This window comes from Aspergillus sydowii (genome assembly GCF_001890705.1).
Source record: "Aspergillus sydowii CBS 593.65 unplaced genomic scaffold ASPSYscaffold_32, whole genome shotgun sequence".
NCBI lineage: Eukaryota > Fungi > Ascomycota > Eurotiomycetes > Eurotiales > Aspergillaceae > Aspergillus > Aspergillus sydowii.
This window is the reverse complement of record NW_024467890.1, coordinates 10,384-30,001: the sequence shown is the minus strand read 5'-3', so window position 1 is coordinate 30,001 and position 19,618 is coordinate 10,384. Positions and strand designations below refer to the sequence as shown.

Here is a 19,618-nt window from a genome sequence, read left to right as displayed (position 1 = left end):
GATTGCCGCTGAAGACTCCAACCCAAATGCGGGAATGACAGAAGACCCTTTCCTAGGTCTCAAAAAACTCTTGAATGACGGGAGTTTCTACTACAGCCTTGACTTCAACCTTACAGATCGACTACAAGACCGGTATGCTGATGGATCCATAAGATCATGGTATGAATATAACGCTGACACACTATTAGTTCAGACAAATCGGCAGCTTTTGACATCGATTCCCTTGACAGAGATGTGTTGTGGAACGCATACATGATTCAACCACTTCTTGTTTTCAGATCTCACTTATCGTCGCANGAGAAACAAATTCTAGACTCCTCTCAGATTCTCACTTGTGTCATTCGAGGGTTCTGCGGAACGCTAGCTATACCTGCTAACGTAAATGTGCTATCTTCGGTGCAAAAAACAAATTTACCATCCATGCTCACTCTGATTTCCCGCCTGTCTTCTCTACGTGCGGGCACTCGATTCAATGCTCGTGGCATTGATGATGATGGCAATGTTGCGAATTTCGTTGAAACCGAGACGATTCTCTGGATACCTCCCGGAATTTCCTACTCTTATGTTCAGGTCCGCGGTTCTGTGCCGATTTTCTGGGAGCAGGCCACGGGGTTTCTACCGGGCCAACAAAAGATTGAAGTTACTCGATCTGTTGAAGCTTCTCAGCATGCCTTTGATAGGCATATCGAATCTCTCGAACTGGAATATGGCGCGGTTCATGTGGTCAATCTCCTTAGTGGACTGAAGCCGGGCGAGGTTGAACTTTCTACAAGATTCCGAGAGCATATAAGGAAAAAGCTCGTTGATTCAAAGGTAAATTTCAATAAGCCACCAGATCATGCGCTATTGCGGACAACAGAGTTTGATTTTCATGCGGAGGCTCGGGGCCCTTTGGGATATGGAGCCGGAGGCGAAATTAAACACGAGCTCCTGCATTCCCTCAATGGTTTTGGGTATTTCCTTTGCGAGAAAGGTCGGCCCTCTGAGGTGAATAGGGGCGGTTACGGGAACACTTCCGTGATCCTGCAACAGGATGGTATTTTCCGGACTAATTGCCTTGATTGTCTTGACCGGACAAATATTGTGCAGACCATCATTAGCTCGTTAGCTCTTGAATCATTTCTGCTACAGGAAAACGGTGTGCTGGGCTCTGAACTTCAACTTCGACATTCAACAATATGGGCTGATAACGGAGATGTCTTATCTAAAATTTACGCTGGCACCGGTGCTCTCAAAAGCTCATATACACGACACGGAAAAATGTCACTCGCATGCGCTCTAGCTGATGCCCGTAAAACTGCCACAAGGCTGTATATTAATAATTTTTCTGACAAGGCTCGGCAAAGGACGATAGACCTATTGTTAGGTCGCCTACCAGAACAAATGCCTGTGCACCTTTACGACCCAATTAACGATTTGATCTCCGGCGAGCTTGATCGAAGGGCGGCAGAATTTACTTCCACGAAATCGGCCAACATCTGGACTGGAACTTTCAATATAAACGGCCGTGTCCAAGGGCCTGATACAGACTTGAGCCCTTGGCTTTTCCCTGAAGCCAATGATCAAGAGGCAGATCCAACCATTTTTGCCGTTGGGTTTCAAGAGATTGTTGTATTAAGCCCCCAGCAAATAATGTCAACAGACCCTACAACCCGCAAGTCCTGGGAGTTTGCTGTCGGAGATTGTTTAAACACACGGGCAACTGCAAGAAGGACACCGAAATACGTTCTTTTGCGATCAGGCCAACTCGTTGGGGCGGCCTTGATGATATATGTGCGAGAGGACATCCTCAAGAATATAAAGAACGTCGAAGGCAGTGTAAAGAAGGTAAGTTGGGCTTTGTCTCCTACTGTACTTCTCATTAATTCTGTTTACGCAGACTGGGCTCTCCGGCATTGCTGGCAACAAAGGGGGTTGTGCTATTCGGTTTGAGTATTCTAATACTAGGCTTTGCTTTGTAACAGCTCATCTGGCGGCGGGCTTTGCAAACTATGACGAGCGAAATAATGACTATGCAACCATTTGTCGAGGACTCCGCTTCCAGAGGAATCGATCTATTGAGGAACACGACGCCATTATATGGTTAGGAGATTTCAATTACCGAATTGGTCTTCCCAATCAGGCTGTTAGGGACTTGGCGCAGCAGGCAAATTATCAGAGGCTTTATGACAATGACCAGGTGACTGACGCTTTTTTTTAACTGGAATGTGTACACCAGCTAACCGCTCAGTATAGTTAAACCTACAAATGCTGGCAGGGAGAGCATTTCAATTCTATAATGAGGGTCTCGTTACGTTCCCCCCAACATACAAATATGACGTTGGCAGAGACACTTACGACACTTCGTAAGTATACTCAGACTCTTCGGGGAACCCACCTAAGTGATTGCGTTTTTAGGGAGAAAGCGCGCATCCCGGCGTGGTGTGATAGGATCCTATGGAAAGGATCCGACCTTCGACAGCTCAATTACAATGTTTCAAACATTCTCCTTTCCGACCACCGTCCAGTGTGGGCTAGCTTTGCATGTACGATCAATGTCGTCGATGAGGCTCGAAGAGAAAGTTTGAGACACGCACTCCACGCTCAACGGCGAAGTAACCCTCAGATCCTCGAAACTCAACCGCAACCGGTGCATACAAACAATCGGGATCCTACCCCCCTTGAACCAATTTCTACTGGGCTTCCATCCCCTAGTTCAGATCATCGTAAATGGTGGTTAGATAATGGTAGGGCCCTTACCTTAATGCACTATTTCAACAATTCGGTTACATTCCATTTAAGTTTCAACTGCTGATTTCCTCAGGTGCCCCGGTGAAATCGTCTATACATCCTCCCAGCAGAGATCATGTATTGAATACATACCGGACCTCTAATCCGTTTTCCCCCAAGGAGAGCCCCGACTGGGCTCCCATTTCCGTGAGTCAAATGCAATATACGGACGCTCGTGATGTTATCTCCATGAAGCCCCCGGTTCCACCCAGAGGTTTAACGGCCCCGGTGGCATATCAAAATCAACCACATAGCGCGCTGGAGGCAAAAGGGAACGTACATAAAAACGCACCGCCGGTGCCGCCGAAGCCCAGCTCACTCGGTTCGGATCGAAATTCAACTATCCGTAACCAATTTCAAAATCGGGATGCTACTCTTTCAGGCCCTACCACGAGAAAATCCCGCCGGTCATCGTTGGCGAGTGGGCTACTTGACGATAATGTTAACGATGATATCAGTTGGAAACCCCTTGTTCCTTAGTAATTCTAGTATGATTAGACGTTATTTCGCTGGCTTATATCAATACATAGATAAATGTATGATGATTTCCATGGAACGAAATCAGAGTGGCATAACAGTCCAGCAGGGCTACAAGTCTTAATATGAAGTAACAAAATAAATAAATAATAAGTAAAAGAAATTTGGTGATCTAGCGCGTATAGGCTAGACTCCGATTGAAAACCACATAATGTAAAAAACATATATATACACGAGTGTACTATGCAAAAGAACGGCGCTTCCAACGATCTATGGGTATATCAGCAGGTCATAACACATCTTGGTTACACAGTGAAATCTTCAGAATATCTCTCCAACTCCAGTGCAAAAAATTCCATCATACTTTCTGAGAAAGGTATGAAAACAAATAATGACAACTACAACATACCAACATCCTCCACCGCAGGGCATGAGAAACCAATCCCGTTTGAACGAGAGGAAAAGCCATACCCATCTAAAGCAAGCCGGTAGGGGAAAGTTCCAAACTCTAGTCGCTGTATGAATTCGTTGGGAGGAGGGGCTTAAAGGGCGCCTGAGAAGGGAGGCCCGCCCCAAACCAACCCCCGTTTCCAGAAATTGCATCCATCTGGCTAGCCAACCCTTCCAAAACAACTGGCTAGATGCGCAGCTTCAAGGCTAAGACTGCGACTAGAACTTTGAACCCTATCAGACAGCATTGCCCATTACGGCGTAATCAGCTGCTTTAGGCTTTTTTCCCACTTTTAAAGCCTGCTTCTTGAAACGGTTGGGGCCTCCAACCATCCACATGGCAAATGGGCTAGGGTCGCCAGGCTTTGGCCGCGGTTTTTTAGGGACTGAACATTAGTTCATGGTTCATGGAATAACCAAGGGAACGACAAATTTTGATAAACACACCTGGCTTCTTCGGCGCATCTGCGGCTGCGGCTTCGGCTGGCGGTGCTGCAGGGGCACCGCCGTCTGCAGGAGGACTTGGTTCTTCCTTTGGCTTCTCTGGTATCGGCCACATATGCATAGTAATGCTCCAATCGGGTTCAAGGACGGTCTCCCAGACTTGGGGGAGTATGATGTCGCCATTGGGGCCGATCAAGTCATAATGTCCCTCTGCAACATGAGGCCCTATCACCTCAATGTGAAGAAAAGCTTGCTTTATAAGTTCCTCCATTCCCTTGGATCGAATATAAGTTAGATATTTGGCCAGGTTATCTTTATATGTTAACAGAGCAAGCATGCCTACCTTCCAAGTGCAACATAAATCAAACGGAAAACTGAACTTTCTGCCAAGAGCATCCTTGAATTTAATGGGTTGTTTCTTATCTGGAGGCTTATTAGCAGCCACTGCAGCTGCAATTTTATCTTGCACGTCAGCTGTGGCCTTTTCCGTAGCTTCGGCGGCTGCTGCGTCGGCAGCTTTTGTCGCAGCTTCTTCTGCTTCCTTCTTTGCCTGTGCTGCTTCATCAGCGGCTTTCTGCTCTGCCTCGGCCTTAGCGCGCGCGGCAGCTTCCTCGACGAGTTTTTTCTCATGTGCTGCACGTTTCTTCTTCTCAGCCTCGGCAGCAGCCTCCGCTTCGGCAGCAGCTTGACGGGCTGCTTCGCGCGCATCCCGGGCTTCACGCTCGGTTCTTTCATCCAAAATCAATTTCTCGAGTCTGGCAATCGCCTCGTCCTTAACAGGATCTGCAGGCGCTGGCGCTGGCGCGGGGTCTGGGGAGACTGGTGCTCCGGCAGATCCACTTTGACTTGGAGGAGATGTTGCGCGAGCATAGGGGTTGAAATAGGGCGACATCATCCCGGGGACCATGGCATACGGCTCACGGAAAGGGTAAAGCCCCCCTGCGCCGTATGGAACCAGATCGTGATTCATCTGAGATCCACCATATGGCGGAGCACCGTGAGAAGGACCGGAGGGCTGAAAAGGATGCTGAGACGGATTGTGCCCATCACTTCGATGAGAGCCTGTGGTAAGCGTATGTCCGTGGTTTCCGGGATGGCGATCGTGCATATAGAATTGAGGGACAGGTGGGCCATGAGGTTGTTGCAAATGAGGACTGTATCCGTAAAACGGATGACCATATTGATTTGGCGGCCCAACCTGACTGTGAGCACCGACTCGAACTAATTGGTCCGAAGGTGTATGTTGGCTAGTTGGCGGTATGTATGGAGCGTGTGGTACTGTGCTGTGTGGATAAACGTATGATGGCCCTGGGGATGAACTGTGTGCATAAGCTGAACCTTGAGCGACAGATTGCCAGTATCGTTCCTGGGATCTGCGCCGATACGGGTCCCCATACTCCTCAGCCGAGTCCATACTTTCTGGTGATTCTGGCGAAGGATGACGGCGCGCACGGCGACGGAAGGTTTCTCGTTCTGGGACAATCTGACGCCTCGTTGAGCGTCGGCGACTTGTTGATGTGGAAGGCGGATGGATTGGGTTGCGACTCCTGGTACGATAAGATGTTCGATTTCGAGAGGCTGAGTCAGATGGCTTCAGTTCATCCGGGTAAGGCAGGTTCGTCCATTCATCGTATGGATCGTGATACCCATGGCTTTCAGGTTCGGAAGGTGGCGAGACCTGCACTCCCGATGAATCTTCTTCGTCGGTGAAGGCGGAGTCGTCCGAGTCGTGCGGACTTGGACCAATTGTGATGTTGAACCTGCTTGGTCGTGAGTATCAAGCGATGCTGATGAGATACTTCGCGACGCACGTCATTGATATTACCTAAATAATTCAGGTCCCTGACTGTACGCCTGTCGAGTGATGGTTGTGTATCGAAGTTGTGGCTGAAGGTCGAGACTGGGTCTCGGTCGTAAAGCGTCGATTAAGTTTTCGTGTAGCGGCTATCCTTTTGCTGAAAACAAGATCTGACTGTGATAAATCGAACAAAAAGAGGATGCCCGAGCATATACGTCACAACTGCTTTGTCGTCGGCGTTAGGATTATAATTGAAGCCGTGTCTGCTCGAGACCTGCACTCCCACGGAATCAGTTTCGAGTTCTTGAATACTATGTGTGAACCGGGGCAATTTGGAACGACAATTCAAGTGAAGATGCAGAAGGGAAAAGCAACAGTAGGTCACGAGAAATTCAGGCTTCCTGGAGAAAGGATATATGGGCGAGGGGGAAAGACAGCACGGCGATGGCGGGCAGTAAATAGTAGGGAGGGGGGTATATCAGGTAGTTGACGGCCTGATGATTCACTATTGGGCCCAGGAAAAGAGTTCGGGCACGGCTTACCAGAAGCAAAATTACCTACCAATGTATTCTGTGAAAATTCTGGTTGGGCCGAATGGTCAACCTATGTTTTTTGCCTTATTCCCTTCATCCAAGTTCCTTATGTGCCTTCTTTTCGGACCTTTATTGCGTAGAAAGACAGGGTTGAGAATGAAGAGGAACCCTGGTACGAAGCTTGAGGTACCGAAATCTGCTGCCCAATGCCCAATCAATAATCACTGTGGGGGCTTTCCCCGAGCCGGAATGTAAGACTACCTATTCTAAGTGTATGATCGCAAGTCCGCAAAAAACTCCAATTCTTCGCCTTGCATTCCTTCGTGCCTAGTATTGAATAAATCCCTTCCATTGGTTAGGCCCATTTTCAATCAAATTGCCAGAGAAGCCACCTATCTAAGTGGACTCCTTCTGGCCACAATGTTGGCCCGTCAATGCTTTTACTCGTTACGCTTCACTCTACAGCCTGCATTGGGCCCTAACACCTACAGAGGCAAAAAATCATGTATGGTGTCAGGAACGTATTATGCATTAAAGTACAAGTCAAGTACCGGGTAAGCATGAGCATCATTAGGTTGGACGTTTATATTGCTGTATTCTTTCCCCACGCAGTTTCCACGCCCCCAAAATTGTCACGTGAAATCACTGAGTCATCGCTTTCTTGTAAGTTAGTTAACTTAACTACCTACCTAGCGCCTCCGGCTTGAGACATGCTGACCTTTGTCCTGACCACGCCGATGTTGAAGTTGAGAACTGAGCCCGGAGTACAAGAGTACCTTCACGGGGCACACCGTCCGAGGAGGGTCGGCAATTTCGGCCCCATTTTAGTCAAATCTGGGAGAATACTTTGCAGCATGTTGACCGCCCATTAAAGTTGTTTTGTTGATGAGGATGCTGGTCGATGAGTCCTGGATCTCCAACTGGTAGGTTCGCAACATACACCGTACAGCGCCAGAATGTCTCAGGTACGGAATACCTGTACGTTGGTTCACTGATCTCGCTCAGTCGCGTCCCAAGCGTATCGTTGCATCATGTTTAAAGTTGACTTGGGTTGACAACAGTATTCCCCCAACCTGGAGGCTCATTCGGCGAATTGTGCTTCGGAGTATAGCTCCCGCAATAGTACTCGAACATACCTATGTATAGAATTACAGTATCTGTTGGTCCGACTCGAACGTACCCGTGGACACGATTAGTAGTTACGATTTTGGGTAAGTTGTCTTACGTCATCCAGCAGAGACAAGAGCTTCCGGGATCCACGGCGGTCAAGGAAAATACGCAGCTGAGGAGCTGAAGTTGGAACGATGCGTGTAGATAACAAGAAGACCCAAGAAGCATTACCTCCTATTTATCTAAAGGGAAGGTGAAATCATCAAACGTTGGCTTGCTAGTCGCGAAATTTCAATCATTTTGGCCTTTATCAACGATATGTAAAACAAACAAGTTTCGAGACTATTACCTTACCCCTGTATCAACGTCGTCGCTGCCTCCTCCAACGTGGCCTTTCCGGCTCTTCGCTGGTAACTAACCATAGTCTGGATATTGCTCATTCAACAACACTTGTGTTCTACGCCACCCGATAATACCTTCAACGGCTGGCTTATCCGAACACGTTTTTGATCTTCACGTTGATTCCGGGAATCGCCAGCACGATGGTACCTAATCCCATGGCTCCCCTGGCCATTGACAATGAGGACGCTCACCACATCTAGGCTCAAACACCACAACAAAGGAGGGCGAATGAGAAATTTGCGAAACATGAAGCTTCAAAACGCGGAAAGCCGAAAACCACTACGACAAAGCACAGTCCAAAGCCCTCCCTGTCAACGGCCTGGGTCGGTATGTTTCAAAACAGCAGAACCGCTTGTTTCTATATCTAAAACTTCAATAGCTCTTCTCGCCTTCGTTGTCTGCGGTGGTCTCGTCTTTGAGTTATTAAGAGTTGTTCCTGAATTGTGGTCTACAACTATCTCGTTCTTTAATCGACTGTTGGCATGAGGTCTTCCAAACGCTTCTTAAAAAGAGACCTGTCAAACGACGAAGTTTCCCATCGGCCATTTTTCTCTCATGCTATTCATAGGTTCACTGGCATCACAAAAGCCACTCTATATCGCAAATAATCATGCAATATTTTCTGGTTTCAATAGAGTCAGGCTATAGCGTTGCGAGTCGGGAATATAATACCTCGGGTTGGAAAGGAAAATGGCATTCGTTGAGAGCCTTGTGTATACTCATTCGTCTTAAATAAAATTAATTAATCCCGCCTGTCTTTGAAGTTTATTCCCTTGGGGTATTGTCTCTTTGCCTTTCCCTCTGCGTTGAAGACGGTTGGCAGTCCCTCTCCGATAAATCAGCTCTCCGAACCCTACCCTGACTAGATTTTTTCTGCTTTCTTCGTTTCTTTACGAGTGTCCCTTCGGAGGGTGTACCTTCGAGGTACACACGCTCAGATGCCCGTTGCATTTCCAGCCGAGCCTTCTCGATTTCCTTTATTGCTGTGGCCATCTCTACATCATCATCATTCTTACCGGGCATGTCGCCAATATGGGAGCCAGCACCCTCCCCCAGAGTAAAGTGCTTAAGCCCACTAGAATCGACTTGCAGTAAACCTTTCTTCGCCTTAACAGGCTCGTCATGTGAGGAAGAGGCACCTGTTTCTTCAGCCCCGATTACCTCATCTGGAATAACTTCGTATTTCTTGGGTTGTGCAGGCAAGTTGTGCAGGCCGTCATATGGTGTCGCGCCCCTGAGTGTTGGGGCACTCTCAAGCTTGCTGATCTTGAGATCAACTATTGGAATAGAGTCGATGTCCAAAGCCTCGCTATGCAGGGTACTTGACGCCGGCTCGAGTGGTGTTGCGGCATTATTCTGCTGATCACCGCCAATGTAGAATGGGTCATCTCTATTGCGTTGCTTCCATTCTACTTTCTGTCGCAAATTCATGGCCGCCAGCTCGGGGCCAACTTCTGAACTCTGGTGTGCGATGCTTGTGCCAAAGCCAAATTCGTTTTGCAGGTCGCTTGGGGTCTGCGTCTTCCGGTCATGGTAAAAGTCATTGTGTGGCGCGTCTGTCCCAGCTTGGTTGTCATCGAACAAGCTACGAACGCTGCTATTGAACGGCATAGTCAAACAGAGTTGGTCCGGCAGAGGAACCTTTTTCTGCGCATTCGGCGCTACCGGGTTAAGTTCAAGTCCATAAAACAGACTTGGGATAACTGAAGACAATAGGTATGGCACCTGAGCCTGTTGGATGCCGCCGGTTTGCATCACATCTGCAGCCAGCCGCATTATCTCTAAGAATTCGATGGCCCTTTCCTGTACATCCAAATCGGGATGATCTGCCAACAATTCAAGAAACTCAACAATTCGTGCTAGAAAAAGTGAGACTTCGCTTATTTGTGCCACGCTCCACGAATTCCCATAGTCATGGACGATGCGAGCGAGAACTTTTGGAACTGCTTGAACAAAGAGAGAAAGAGATCCTCCAGGTAGCGATATAGTAGATATGTCGATGAGCGACTGGAGTGTCTTGCCTGGGGACGAGAGATACTCGGCATATTCCCCAACCACCCAAGCCAGAGGACCCAGTACACAATGAATGGCATTAGACGCGCTCACAGACACCCGTTGCCGATTGTCAATGAGAAGCAGAGATTCGGCGGCTCTAGTGGCTTCCATCCGCACATTCCTAACACGAACGGCAATATTCCGCACTTCCAACCCGATTCGGCTTGCCGCATCGTCCCTGTAGTGGTTTTCAAGCCTCTGATACGCAGTACGCCCTTCGGCATTTGTGGGAAGGTGTTTCACTAGTTGGATTAATACCCTGACGTACCATTCAAAGTCCGCTAACTTAGAATAGTTGTCATGAGAACAAATGTCTAGAATCCTATGCAGAACCTCCACGCGATAGTCGTCGGGAATGGGAATATGGGCTTTGCATTTCCGTTGTTCGTTTCGTCCGACATGATCTCCCAATTCAGTGACGTCTTCACGATCCAAGCCATCTCCGCTAACTGGTGTATCTTGAGGTTCCTCAAGCTGTCCAATGAGCCGCCCGACCACAAATTCTAATGATTCCTTGGTAACCATTCGCGCCGCTAGCTCCAGAGATTGAAGGCGGATTGAGATATCTGCATCCTCCAAACAATCCATTATAACATCCTGGTGTGTCAGAACCAGATGCGGGTAGGAGACCACAATCCTACTAAATGCAAGCAATGCTACATATTTAACTAGTGATGTGTTAGCCATGAATTTATATTGAAAGAAGGAGGGGCGTACGGTTCGGGTCGAAATCTGTAACCACCATGCCTCGTAGCTTTGAGACACAAACATTTGCGATCTCGTGCTTTTCCTCGAGCGCTCCTTCGCCATCCAAAATGCCACCTTGTATTATGCCGTTGATACACTCATACAGTAACGACATGGCCGAGGTTGTCTGGATTATGTTCATAAGTGGACGAATAAGCTTTCGGACCAATCGTGGCTCTAACGGGGTTAATGTTGCAAACTGATTGGGTTAGCACAGAAAACAAGTTGTGGCATAAGAAGACCCACGAGCTTTATGATCTTGATTGCCATCCAATTGTTACCTCCATCCACTAGTAATTCAAAGAATCTTGGGGCAAGTGGAAGGAAATCGTGAGGTCTTCGCCACCCTAGCTCGCAAACGACATTAAGCACAGCCGTGGTGACACTACTATCCTCTTGATCATCCATCAGACGCTCCTTTAATCTGGGCCATGCCAGCCTTAGAGCTTCGGGATAAACCAATGCAAGCCGGTAGAGGCATACCACTGCCTTCTTTCGAATTGAAGCAGTCGTGTGAGAAATCCTGGACAACACATCGGGGAGCAAAGACATAGCAAGAGACGCAGTTATGATATTCGGGAGGGTTATTAGAGGAAGAGAAATTATCTGTAAATTTGGGCATGTCATGTCCTGGGAACACATCGTCAGTGGATCCGAATAACAGACAAGGACCTCTTGCCAACCTTTTTAAGCAGATTTGTTGCAAGCATGAGAACTTCAGTTTCTGGTCTGAAGCTTTGCAAGGCCCCGAGATATCCGGCTCTTTTCTGGAGAAATTTGGATGATGACATGACTTCTAAAACATGAAACGAGGCCCAAGACATATCATATCCGAACATTTCTAAATAGGCTAATTTCAAAAGAGCCGTGGCTTTCTTATCTGGAGATAGATTTCAGCAAGAGAAAAAGAAAAAAAATAACTGACGGGAGTAGTTGCCAGTGACCATCATACCCATGTCTTGAGTCCGGATTTCAGCCCTACATTCTCTAAGGCTGCTTTGTATATAATCCTCCTCAGCGCCCTTGTGATTTCTCAGACCTTTTATCAGGTCATATAGCGACTTCTCAAACCTAAAAACAGTTAGACCCAATAAACTTTATTGTTAACAAAGATATAACTAACATTTTGCTCCAAAGTCTCTGGAGGCCAGGTGACGACCCCTCTCAATCCTCTAACTTGCATCAAATGTGCGCAAACTATGTAATGTGAGATTGATCCCTGGGAGCGATAGCTGCCAGGAAACCCTTGACACGAATTGATTGTAAATTCGATCTCATGCAGATCAAACTGGATGGGCGAAATTTTATAGCTCATTTCCCGTTGCGCTGGTCTTCGTATGCTCGGAGGTATTGCGGAGTCTAACTACGGTGGAGTACCGATGCGGACTCAGCGGGAGGTCACGGGACGTAGCAGTATGGACCGAGCTAGTATGTCTGTACCTCCGGGCTACGGAGTGTAAGCGGTTACTTGTTTCCATACCAACACGCTTTGCTGGTGCGAACTTCGCTATAATTCATCGCTATCCGTCTTCTGCCACCTGATATCTTACTTAATTCTCCACCTGGACCGTACGAATCAACATCATCTGATAAATCTCCATGGCTGTTCTCCAGCCCAATGCCGGTCATGGCTCGAAACTTAAGACAACTCTCCATCGTTCACAACAAGCTCCTGCAATTCTAGGCCAAGAGGGCTCCGGAGGCGTACTATCTAGGTGGTATACTAGTCTGGACCATGATGGTTCAAATGATTTTGAGTCTCTAGAAAAGCTCTTCTTCTCATGCCTTCAATCTGCCGATGACAAGAGCGCGCTATTATGCCTCGAGCGCCTCACGCACCGCTTTGGACCATCTAACGAAAGGATAATGGCACTGCGCAGCATATACGATGAAGCGATCGCGGAGGACAAGCCGAGTTTAGAGGGATGTCTGAAAAAATCCGATAACATTCTTTCGCAGAACCCCGTCAACCTGGTTTGTGGATATTGTCCGAATTCAAAACCGACAGTACTGATTCTTCCGGGTAGCCAATTTTGAAACGCCGGATTAGCATGCTTAGGTCCTTATCCCGGCCTACAGAGGCCATTTCCAGCCTAATACAACTCCTCGGCGCCACGCCAACGGATGCCGAAGCTTGGTGTGAGCTCGCGGAGTTATATCACTCACAAGGAATGTGTGCACAAGCGATATTTAGCCTTGAGGAGGCGCTGTTAATAGTGCCGCATGCGTGGAATGTACGTTATGACAGTTAAAGTGTTTCGAGAGTTGCTGACCCCCGATGCAGGTTCACGCCCGCGTGGGTGAAATCCTTTACATCTACGCCGACCCGTTGGAGGACGAGGCCATGTGCCGACAGTTGCATTCAGCTATCCGCCATTTCTGCAGAAGTGTTGAGCTCTGCGATGGCTACCTACGGGGATTCTATGGCTTGGCACTGGTGGGGATCCATGTCCACGGCTTGTCAATCGCTCCATTGCAAACTAAACTAATGCGATTTATAGGCCATAGCTCGTCTCTCAGTTGCTAAACTCCCAGAAACGATATCGAAGGATCCTCCATTGGGGAGAGAATCCTTGCGGCGCCTTCATGATTTAGCAACACAGAAGCTCGAGGATATTCTTACAACGCAGTGCTCACTTGAGCCACGTCTTCGGGAATACGAAGATCATGAGCTTGCAGCTGTTAAAGATCTTCTCAACGATCATTCTAAATAAGAAGTCTTTTCTCTATTTGAATACAATACCACGGCTCTCGCGCTTTGGCCTCGAGTGCTATTCAGCTAGCGTATCAAAGCACCTTGGCAAATTAATTCCGCCTTCTTCATAAACTCTGTGTATTCTGCTTCCTCAGACAGCTAGGGTAACATGCAGGTGGTGATGACCGTCTTTCTATTGTTTGTCCCCACTACAGATCGAAGAACGCCGGGGGCAAAGTAACTCGGAGATCGATAACAACCATCGCGACTTTAGTCTTTAACTTCAAACATAGACTTGGTCGTGCGCATTCGTGAAAGTGCCTGTACATACGGAGTACGAGGCGCTGTGGAGGGGGAGGCCGGCGCAGGCGGCCCGGACCCGCCCACACCCAGACTCTATGGGGTACACCGTAGAGGGTAGACTCAAAAGGGCCGTGCCGCGGTCTCGAGGTAGAGGGCTCTTTTTCCCCCCCTTCAAAAACTAGGCACCCACCCACAATGGGTATTCCACGACTAAGACAACATTTATTATCGTTTTGTCAGCCAGTCCTTTTTCAGGGGGCCACGGATCGCAACGATGAGGGTATCGAATGCATACGTTCCGTTGTGATTGACGGTCCTAGCTTGGTCTACAGTGTCTACTCCCGGTTGCTGTCATGGTTTTCAGTCACTGGTCCCAGTAGGTTAGATGCCCTGCCGACCTGCGATGAAGTAAGTCAGGGGGTTATGTTATATTTGGTACATTTGGAAATGCTTGGCGTTAAGATGTACACCTATCTAAGCACTGGATTTTCGATACATCCCGAGCTAACCCTTTCAGTGAGAATATATATTTCGACGGAGCCCTGCCTGCGCGGAAGCATGCAACCCGCATTGCACGACTTGAAAACCAAAGAAGGAAACTCGAGGTATTTTGTGCCGAAACCAAGAACGGCTTCAAGTCGATTAAATCCCCCGAAGATAAACGAACCGTTAAACCAGAAAATGTTTTGTGCAGCCGACCAACGCCCGCCGTGTACAGTAATATTCCTGCCAATCCCTTTATGGTTTCAGCTGTGTTCGAAGACTTGAAGTGTCGCTGGAACGGGGCAAATATCACAAGAGCCACTAAAAACACCTTACCACTGCATTTATTCGATAATCATGGAAGTTTTCCCTGGGCAGATCTCTCGACCATGGTACCAGGGGAAGCTGATGCCTGCTGTGCCTATGCGGCAAGGACCATTGATTGCTGCATACTCACGAATGATTCGGACCTCGTTCTCTACGATCTTGGGAATCGTGGCTCAGTCGCTTTTCTGGATTCAGTGGAACTTAGTAGGTGGGAGCCCTCCAAGCCATGGATATCTCAAATAAGAGCCGCGATAGTTCGCCCTTCCAGCATAGCCCAGCGGCTGGGAGTCTCCAGCCTGCTTCCGCTAGCATACGAGCTAAAAGTCCAGCCAGAAATTGGTTTCGGAGAGTTATTGCGACGGTCAAAAAACGCGACCTCTATGGCGGAGCTGTCTAATTATCGAGAGTTTGTCGACGAATATCAGAACGGCTATTGTTGCGCGCTAGCACAAGCTACCAGGCAATCAATTGGATTTTGTGATACTAGGATCTCGGAATTACTATGGCAGTATGAATTGCGAAGTGAATATGCTGGTAGGGATTGTCCATACATCTACCTCGCAACCATGAGCGAAGACCATACAAAGCAATGCGCATGGGCCAAAGGCCGCGAATACCGAAACGTGGCATATTCAGTATTAAACCTCTCTCAGCCTACCAGTGAAAGGCATCACTACGTAGTTGAATTTACTCGACGCGGTCGACGCATCGCGGGGGAGAAAATACAACTTCAGGACGAAATGTGGATATCAGCTCAAATAAAATCCTTTCAGGCCCGTCTGCAGGATTTGCAGACCAGCCTCGGAAAAGACAGTGGGTCTCTATATTTCTGGACACTATTTGCTGTCATCGATTCCTACGGTCCGGATTCTGGCATTGATGCAGAGGGTTTTCAAAAACTGAGGCGGTTTCTCAGAGTTGGCTACATGGGTAAACGTCTCGGATGGGCAGATATCCACCTATCAGCGCAGATATGTTCTGTTTTATATTCCTTACGGGTTTTAAAGCAGGTTCTTGAACTCCCATACTCTATGGGTATAGCGGCAGTGGGATTAAAGGCTATTTTGAAGGGCCTTCCACCATTACATATCATAATGGATCCTGTCCACCAACGCACAGAAATGTGTAACGCTGATATCACAGCTACACAACTATCAAACATGTTTGGATACCTGACGCAAAAGATCCAGCTGGAATGCCCAGGGAATGGGGCCGTGCAAGACACACTTCAAACTCCTCCATTTGTTGCAAATACTGCAAACACAAACCAGAATGATATCAGTAGGCCTGCACATTCACTCAAAACTATGTCCAACCTATATGAATTATTACAGGAGCAATGAAAGCGCATGGTATATTGACTTCATTAATATGAAGGGATCTCTAGGAACCTTCGTAAGAATACAACAGGAATTAGACACAAACGGCCTTCTCTACCGAGCAGACCTGAGGAACCCAACAACGCCTCGGCAGTAGCTTACAAGACCCGCCAGGCGCTGAATTTCTGTCCGTTGGACCCGAGTCCAAACACTAAGGGCGCTTCTCAGCGTGTTCTCGGTACCCTCACTCGACTCGGAGCACGCTGCGATGGCATCGGAATGTATCCTTAAAAACACTGCCATCCAGGCATTGACGAGCTCAAAATCCCTCTTGGAAGCGAGGTGGTCAGACAACGCCAGAATGAAGGCCGACAGTTCAGACTGGTCCCCTTCTACTTGTGGATTTAAAGACCTAATTTCCACCTCCAGTTTCGCTGGGGTCAATGATTTCAGCTCGGAAAAGAAGGAATCAAAGTTCCCAGACAGATACCCTGCTTGCAAGACTGATGCCAGCCGAGAGCTCTGTGTTGTGCCTTTAAGGAGCTGCACTCTGCCAATGCGTGAAAGCTCTGCGGGAGTTGGATCCCCTGATAATTGTGCATTGGCGTTATCAATTGCACCGGTAGAGGACGTAGGAAGGAAGAACGGGGCTCTTTCGGGTGCTTTCGGCGGTTCCTTGGGCATATTCCGCTCCTATGGAATTGTTAGATGTGAGCTCCGAGCAAGCTCCAAGTAGGCCAAGAGTGGTGAACAGGGAAAAGGCAGCAATACCTTGATCAAATCCATGTGAACTAAAGTCTGCCACTTATTTCTGGGGACAACGCTAAGCGTTAACAGCCCTTGAGTGAGCTGCTCCGTAGATAAAATAGGGCCGTCGCGATTGGTTTCTTCACAATCTTTCTTGAAGGCTGCTTCAATGATCCCGACCCCTCCCTCGCCCGATGAGGTAGGGAGAACAGTATCCGAGAGATTATCTATCTGAAGATTTCTTGTGGACACTGGCATGAACAAGCTTTTGTTCGACCAAAGGCCGATTCCTACACCATTTGCATGCGCCGTGGCTAGGAAGTCTCCAGTGGGAGACATGGTCAGAGAGGTGCACGTACTGGTTACGCGGAAAAGGTCGATGAGATGGCCAGTCGGCAAGTCCCACACCCGAACAATGGAGTCCATAGAAGCAGCAATTATCCACCGCCCATCACTAGAGAAAGTGAGGTCGTTGATCTGTCCTGCGCATCCCCAAAGTTCACGGATGACCTTCTTTGTTTCCATGTCAACAACACGTATTGAAAGATCATCGCAGCTAAATGCAACCAGGTCGCTTGTGTTGCTGTATCGTAGAGCTGTAATGGCCGTCATCGGATACCAGTCAAGCTGATTAATGAGCGAACCAGACTTAAGATCCCAAAACTGGAGCAGCGTGGGCACAATCAGCAACGAGTGGAGATAGGGCTATTTGGAGAAATCCTACCTTGACCTTTCCGTCTAGATCACAACTGACAATTGTCCGATTCAGACTATCGATTGCCAGGCCGGTGACAGCCTTGGTATGTTTTGCAGAAATATTCGATTGGCGCACCGGACCAGCGCCTTCATTAGTAAATTTGTTGTTAACTTTTCGAGGGTAGCTCTGCCGATGTTGCCCAGACTGCATATTGAACAGGCTAATGGAGCCTCCTGCAGATCCAATCACTGCAAAAGTACCACACTGAGATATAGCGACACTCTGTCATGATTACAAGTTAGAATGGAGCTTGGGTTGTATGGTTAAATTGCCTCACCTTAACATCTGTCCCATCACCAGTCTCAAATACCCAGCGTCCAGCCTTCTTCTTACCCCAAAACCAGGTCCTAGCATACTTATCTCCACGGTGGCCTGTTATTATACTCTCCCACCCAGTCCTATTTGACGACGTCGTGTCGGTAGCTGTTGGGTTCGACCACACAGGGCCTGAGACCGTGACACCCATTCCACCATCCCGATTAAGGGAGCATGCAATACAAGTAACTTCAGGCGCCCTAATATTCATCAGGTTTGACAGGGATCGGGCCCTTTTTCTAGCCTTTTGATCCACAGAACCTTGAGATATCTCGGCGCTCTGGCTGTCTTTTCGTAGACTGAATCCCCACAAGCTGCTGTCTTTGCTTGCGCTCAGTAGCCATTTCGCTGTAGATTCTGAGCCGTCGGAGGGTGGTGGTAGAAATGAGATGGTAGTTATGGCATCCGAATGACCCCGCCTGAGATGTAGAGGTCTCGGAATCGGGGAAAATGGAGACTCGTCAATAATCCATGTTCGAAGTGAATTATCCTTTCCCGTGGAGACAATTACTGGTTGGCCATCTAGGAACTCCATATGGTTTATGCCCGAGCCCGCGCTGTCTCCCGGGGCTTTATGAGCGTCGCGAAGGACACCCGTTACACGGCCACCGCGGTTCAAATCCCATAGTGTGATATCCCCACTACCCACACAGGATGTTGCCATCGCCCCAGCCTGACGACCGTCTTCCCCCGCACCAGCACCATCGCTCCGAAAGGCGATACACGTTATAGCTCGCGGATGAGACACCTGTGGTTGGAATGAAAAAATTATCTGACAGGTTTCCACATTTTGTATCGCCATTGATCCGCTTTTGTAGGCGATTGCGATGACGGAAAGTACGGGGCTTGGTCGAAGCACGGTAACTGGCCCCGCGTTGGGGAAGGCTGGAAGAATGCTGTGGATAAGTTTCCCGGTCTTTAAATTCCAAATATCAACGGCCCCATCGGATTTACCAACGAAAACTTTATTAAGGTAAGTTGGCACATTGCAGATTCGGGTCGCATAGGCGGGTCGGCTGGAGGTTCCGCCGGAACGTGTAAGGGTAAGCGACGTATGATACTCATATGTTCCAGTTTTCCACACTGTGATCGAGCTTCCACGGCATCCAACAATCCACGAGCCAAAAACAGCCAGATGTTCAATCGGTTCAGGAACGTCGGCCAGGGTTTCCAGTGACGCAATTTTCTTCCCGCGTTTGAAAACCCAGACGCCGCTAGGAGCTCCTGGGGCCGCGTCCCCCCAGGCTGCGAAAACTTTATCTTGCCATGCGAATGTGGCGGTAATATCTCGCGGAGTTTGTGGGCGACTAATAAATACTAGTTTGAGCCCTTGACGTAGGTCATAAGTATGTAGGCAGCGACCGACGGAGGTTGTAATTTGAAAAGTAGCTTTCCCGAGTCGAGCGTATGTAAAAGGGACAGCGGTTGGCGAAACCAATCCGAGTGTCTGGTCATAATCAGTCAGTTATAGTTTCAAGAACTTGTTCAGAGAAAAAATGTAAAATTTACCCGAAAGGGTGAAAAAATCCTAGACCCAGTACCTTGTGGACTTCTGTGAGTAGTACTGTGAGTGTCTGTTTTCTGTCTCTTTGCAAGTGGCAATGAGAAGGTGTTATTGCTGTTATCACTCAGGGGCATTTTTCTAAGCGGGTGTAATCACACCTGTTAGAAAGTTTAGATGTTGGATAGAACTTTTTTTGGGATGAATTAGTTAGATAATTTATATGACTAATCACAGTCATGGAACTATGTTACTGTTGCACAATGACTGCCAAGGATTAGTGACTGTCTGCTAGTGGGGGTTAAACACCCCTTTCCAGTGGTAACTATGAGTCTACGACAAAAGTTTGTGTTCCACGACTTTTTATGCACCAATGAGATAGTATT

At 48.1% G+C, this 19,618-nt stretch overlaps 6 protein-coding genes across 6 annotated transcripts; 4 read left to right on the top strand and 2 right to left on the bottom strand.

Annotated features, from left to right (window-relative positions):
* Positions 1–74: 74 nt before the first annotated feature.
* On the top strand, positions 75–3,249 carry ASPSYDRAFT_37726 (SacI domain and endonuclease/exonuclease/phosphatase family protein; the record flags this gene model as incomplete). The annotated part of the gene is made up of 6 exons (XM_040845562.1): positions 75–132; positions 194–1,827; positions 1,880–2,179; positions 2,236–2,345; positions 2,398–2,726; positions 2,804–3,249. 6 exons carry the CDS (start codon positions 75–77, stop codon positions 3,247–3,249), a joined length of 2,877 nt encoding a protein of 958 aa, XP_040695720.1.
* A 4,874-nt stretch (positions 3,250–8,123) lies between these two features.
* Positions 8,124–8,469, top strand: ASPSYDRAFT_63086 (RAMP4 family protein; the record flags this gene model as incomplete). Its single annotated transcript, XM_040850219.1, has 3 exons — positions 8,124–8,126; positions 8,184–8,310; positions 8,363–8,469. The coding sequence occupies 3 exons, from the start codon at positions 8,124–8,126 to the stop codon at positions 8,467–8,469; spliced, it is 237 nt and encodes a 78-aa protein (XP_040695719.1).
* ASPSYDRAFT_52847 (putative AP-3 complex subunit delta) lies at positions 8,363–12,122 on the bottom strand. Its single transcript, XM_040848570.1, has 6 exons — positions 11,909–12,122; positions 11,738–11,856; positions 11,469–11,665; positions 11,032–11,415; positions 10,756–10,984; positions 8,363–10,706 (listed from the first exon to the last, which is right to left on the bottom strand). Coding segments are annotated over exons 1-6 (2,889 nt in total). The 5' UTR covers positions 11,911–12,122; the 3' UTR covers positions 8,363–8,748.
* Positions 12,123–12,384: 262 nt separating this feature from the next.
* Positions 12,385–13,499, top strand: ASPSYDRAFT_165430 (uncharacterized protein; the record flags this gene model as incomplete). Its single annotated transcript, XM_040843355.1, has 4 exons — positions 12,385–12,759; positions 12,813–13,019; positions 13,070–13,234; positions 13,287–13,499. The coding sequence occupies 4 exons, from the start codon at positions 12,385–12,387 to the stop codon at positions 13,497–13,499; spliced, it is 960 nt and encodes a 319-aa protein (XP_040695717.1).
* Positions 13,500–13,978: 479 nt separating this feature from the next.
* ASPSYDRAFT_63083 (uncharacterized protein) lies at positions 13,979–15,936 on the top strand (the record flags this gene model as incomplete). The annotated part of the gene is made up of 2 exons (XM_040850218.1): positions 13,979–14,247; positions 14,301–15,936. 2 exons carry the CDS (start codon positions 13,979–13,981, stop codon positions 15,934–15,936), a joined length of 1,905 nt encoding a protein of 634 aa, XP_040695716.1.
* ASPSYDRAFT_52845 (rRNA-processing protein UTP21) lies at positions 15,877–19,393 on the bottom strand. Its single transcript, XM_040848569.1, has 5 exons — positions 19,241–19,393; positions 17,694–19,178; positions 17,384–17,638; positions 16,684–17,322; positions 15,877–16,605 (listed from the first exon to the last, which is right to left on the bottom strand). Exons 1-5 carry the CDS (start codon positions 19,367–19,369, stop codon positions 16,027–16,029), a joined length of 3,087 nt encoding a protein of 1,028 aa, XP_040695715.1. The 5' UTR covers positions 19,370–19,393; the 3' UTR covers positions 15,877–16,026.
* Positions 19,394–19,618: the final 225 nt, after the last annotated feature.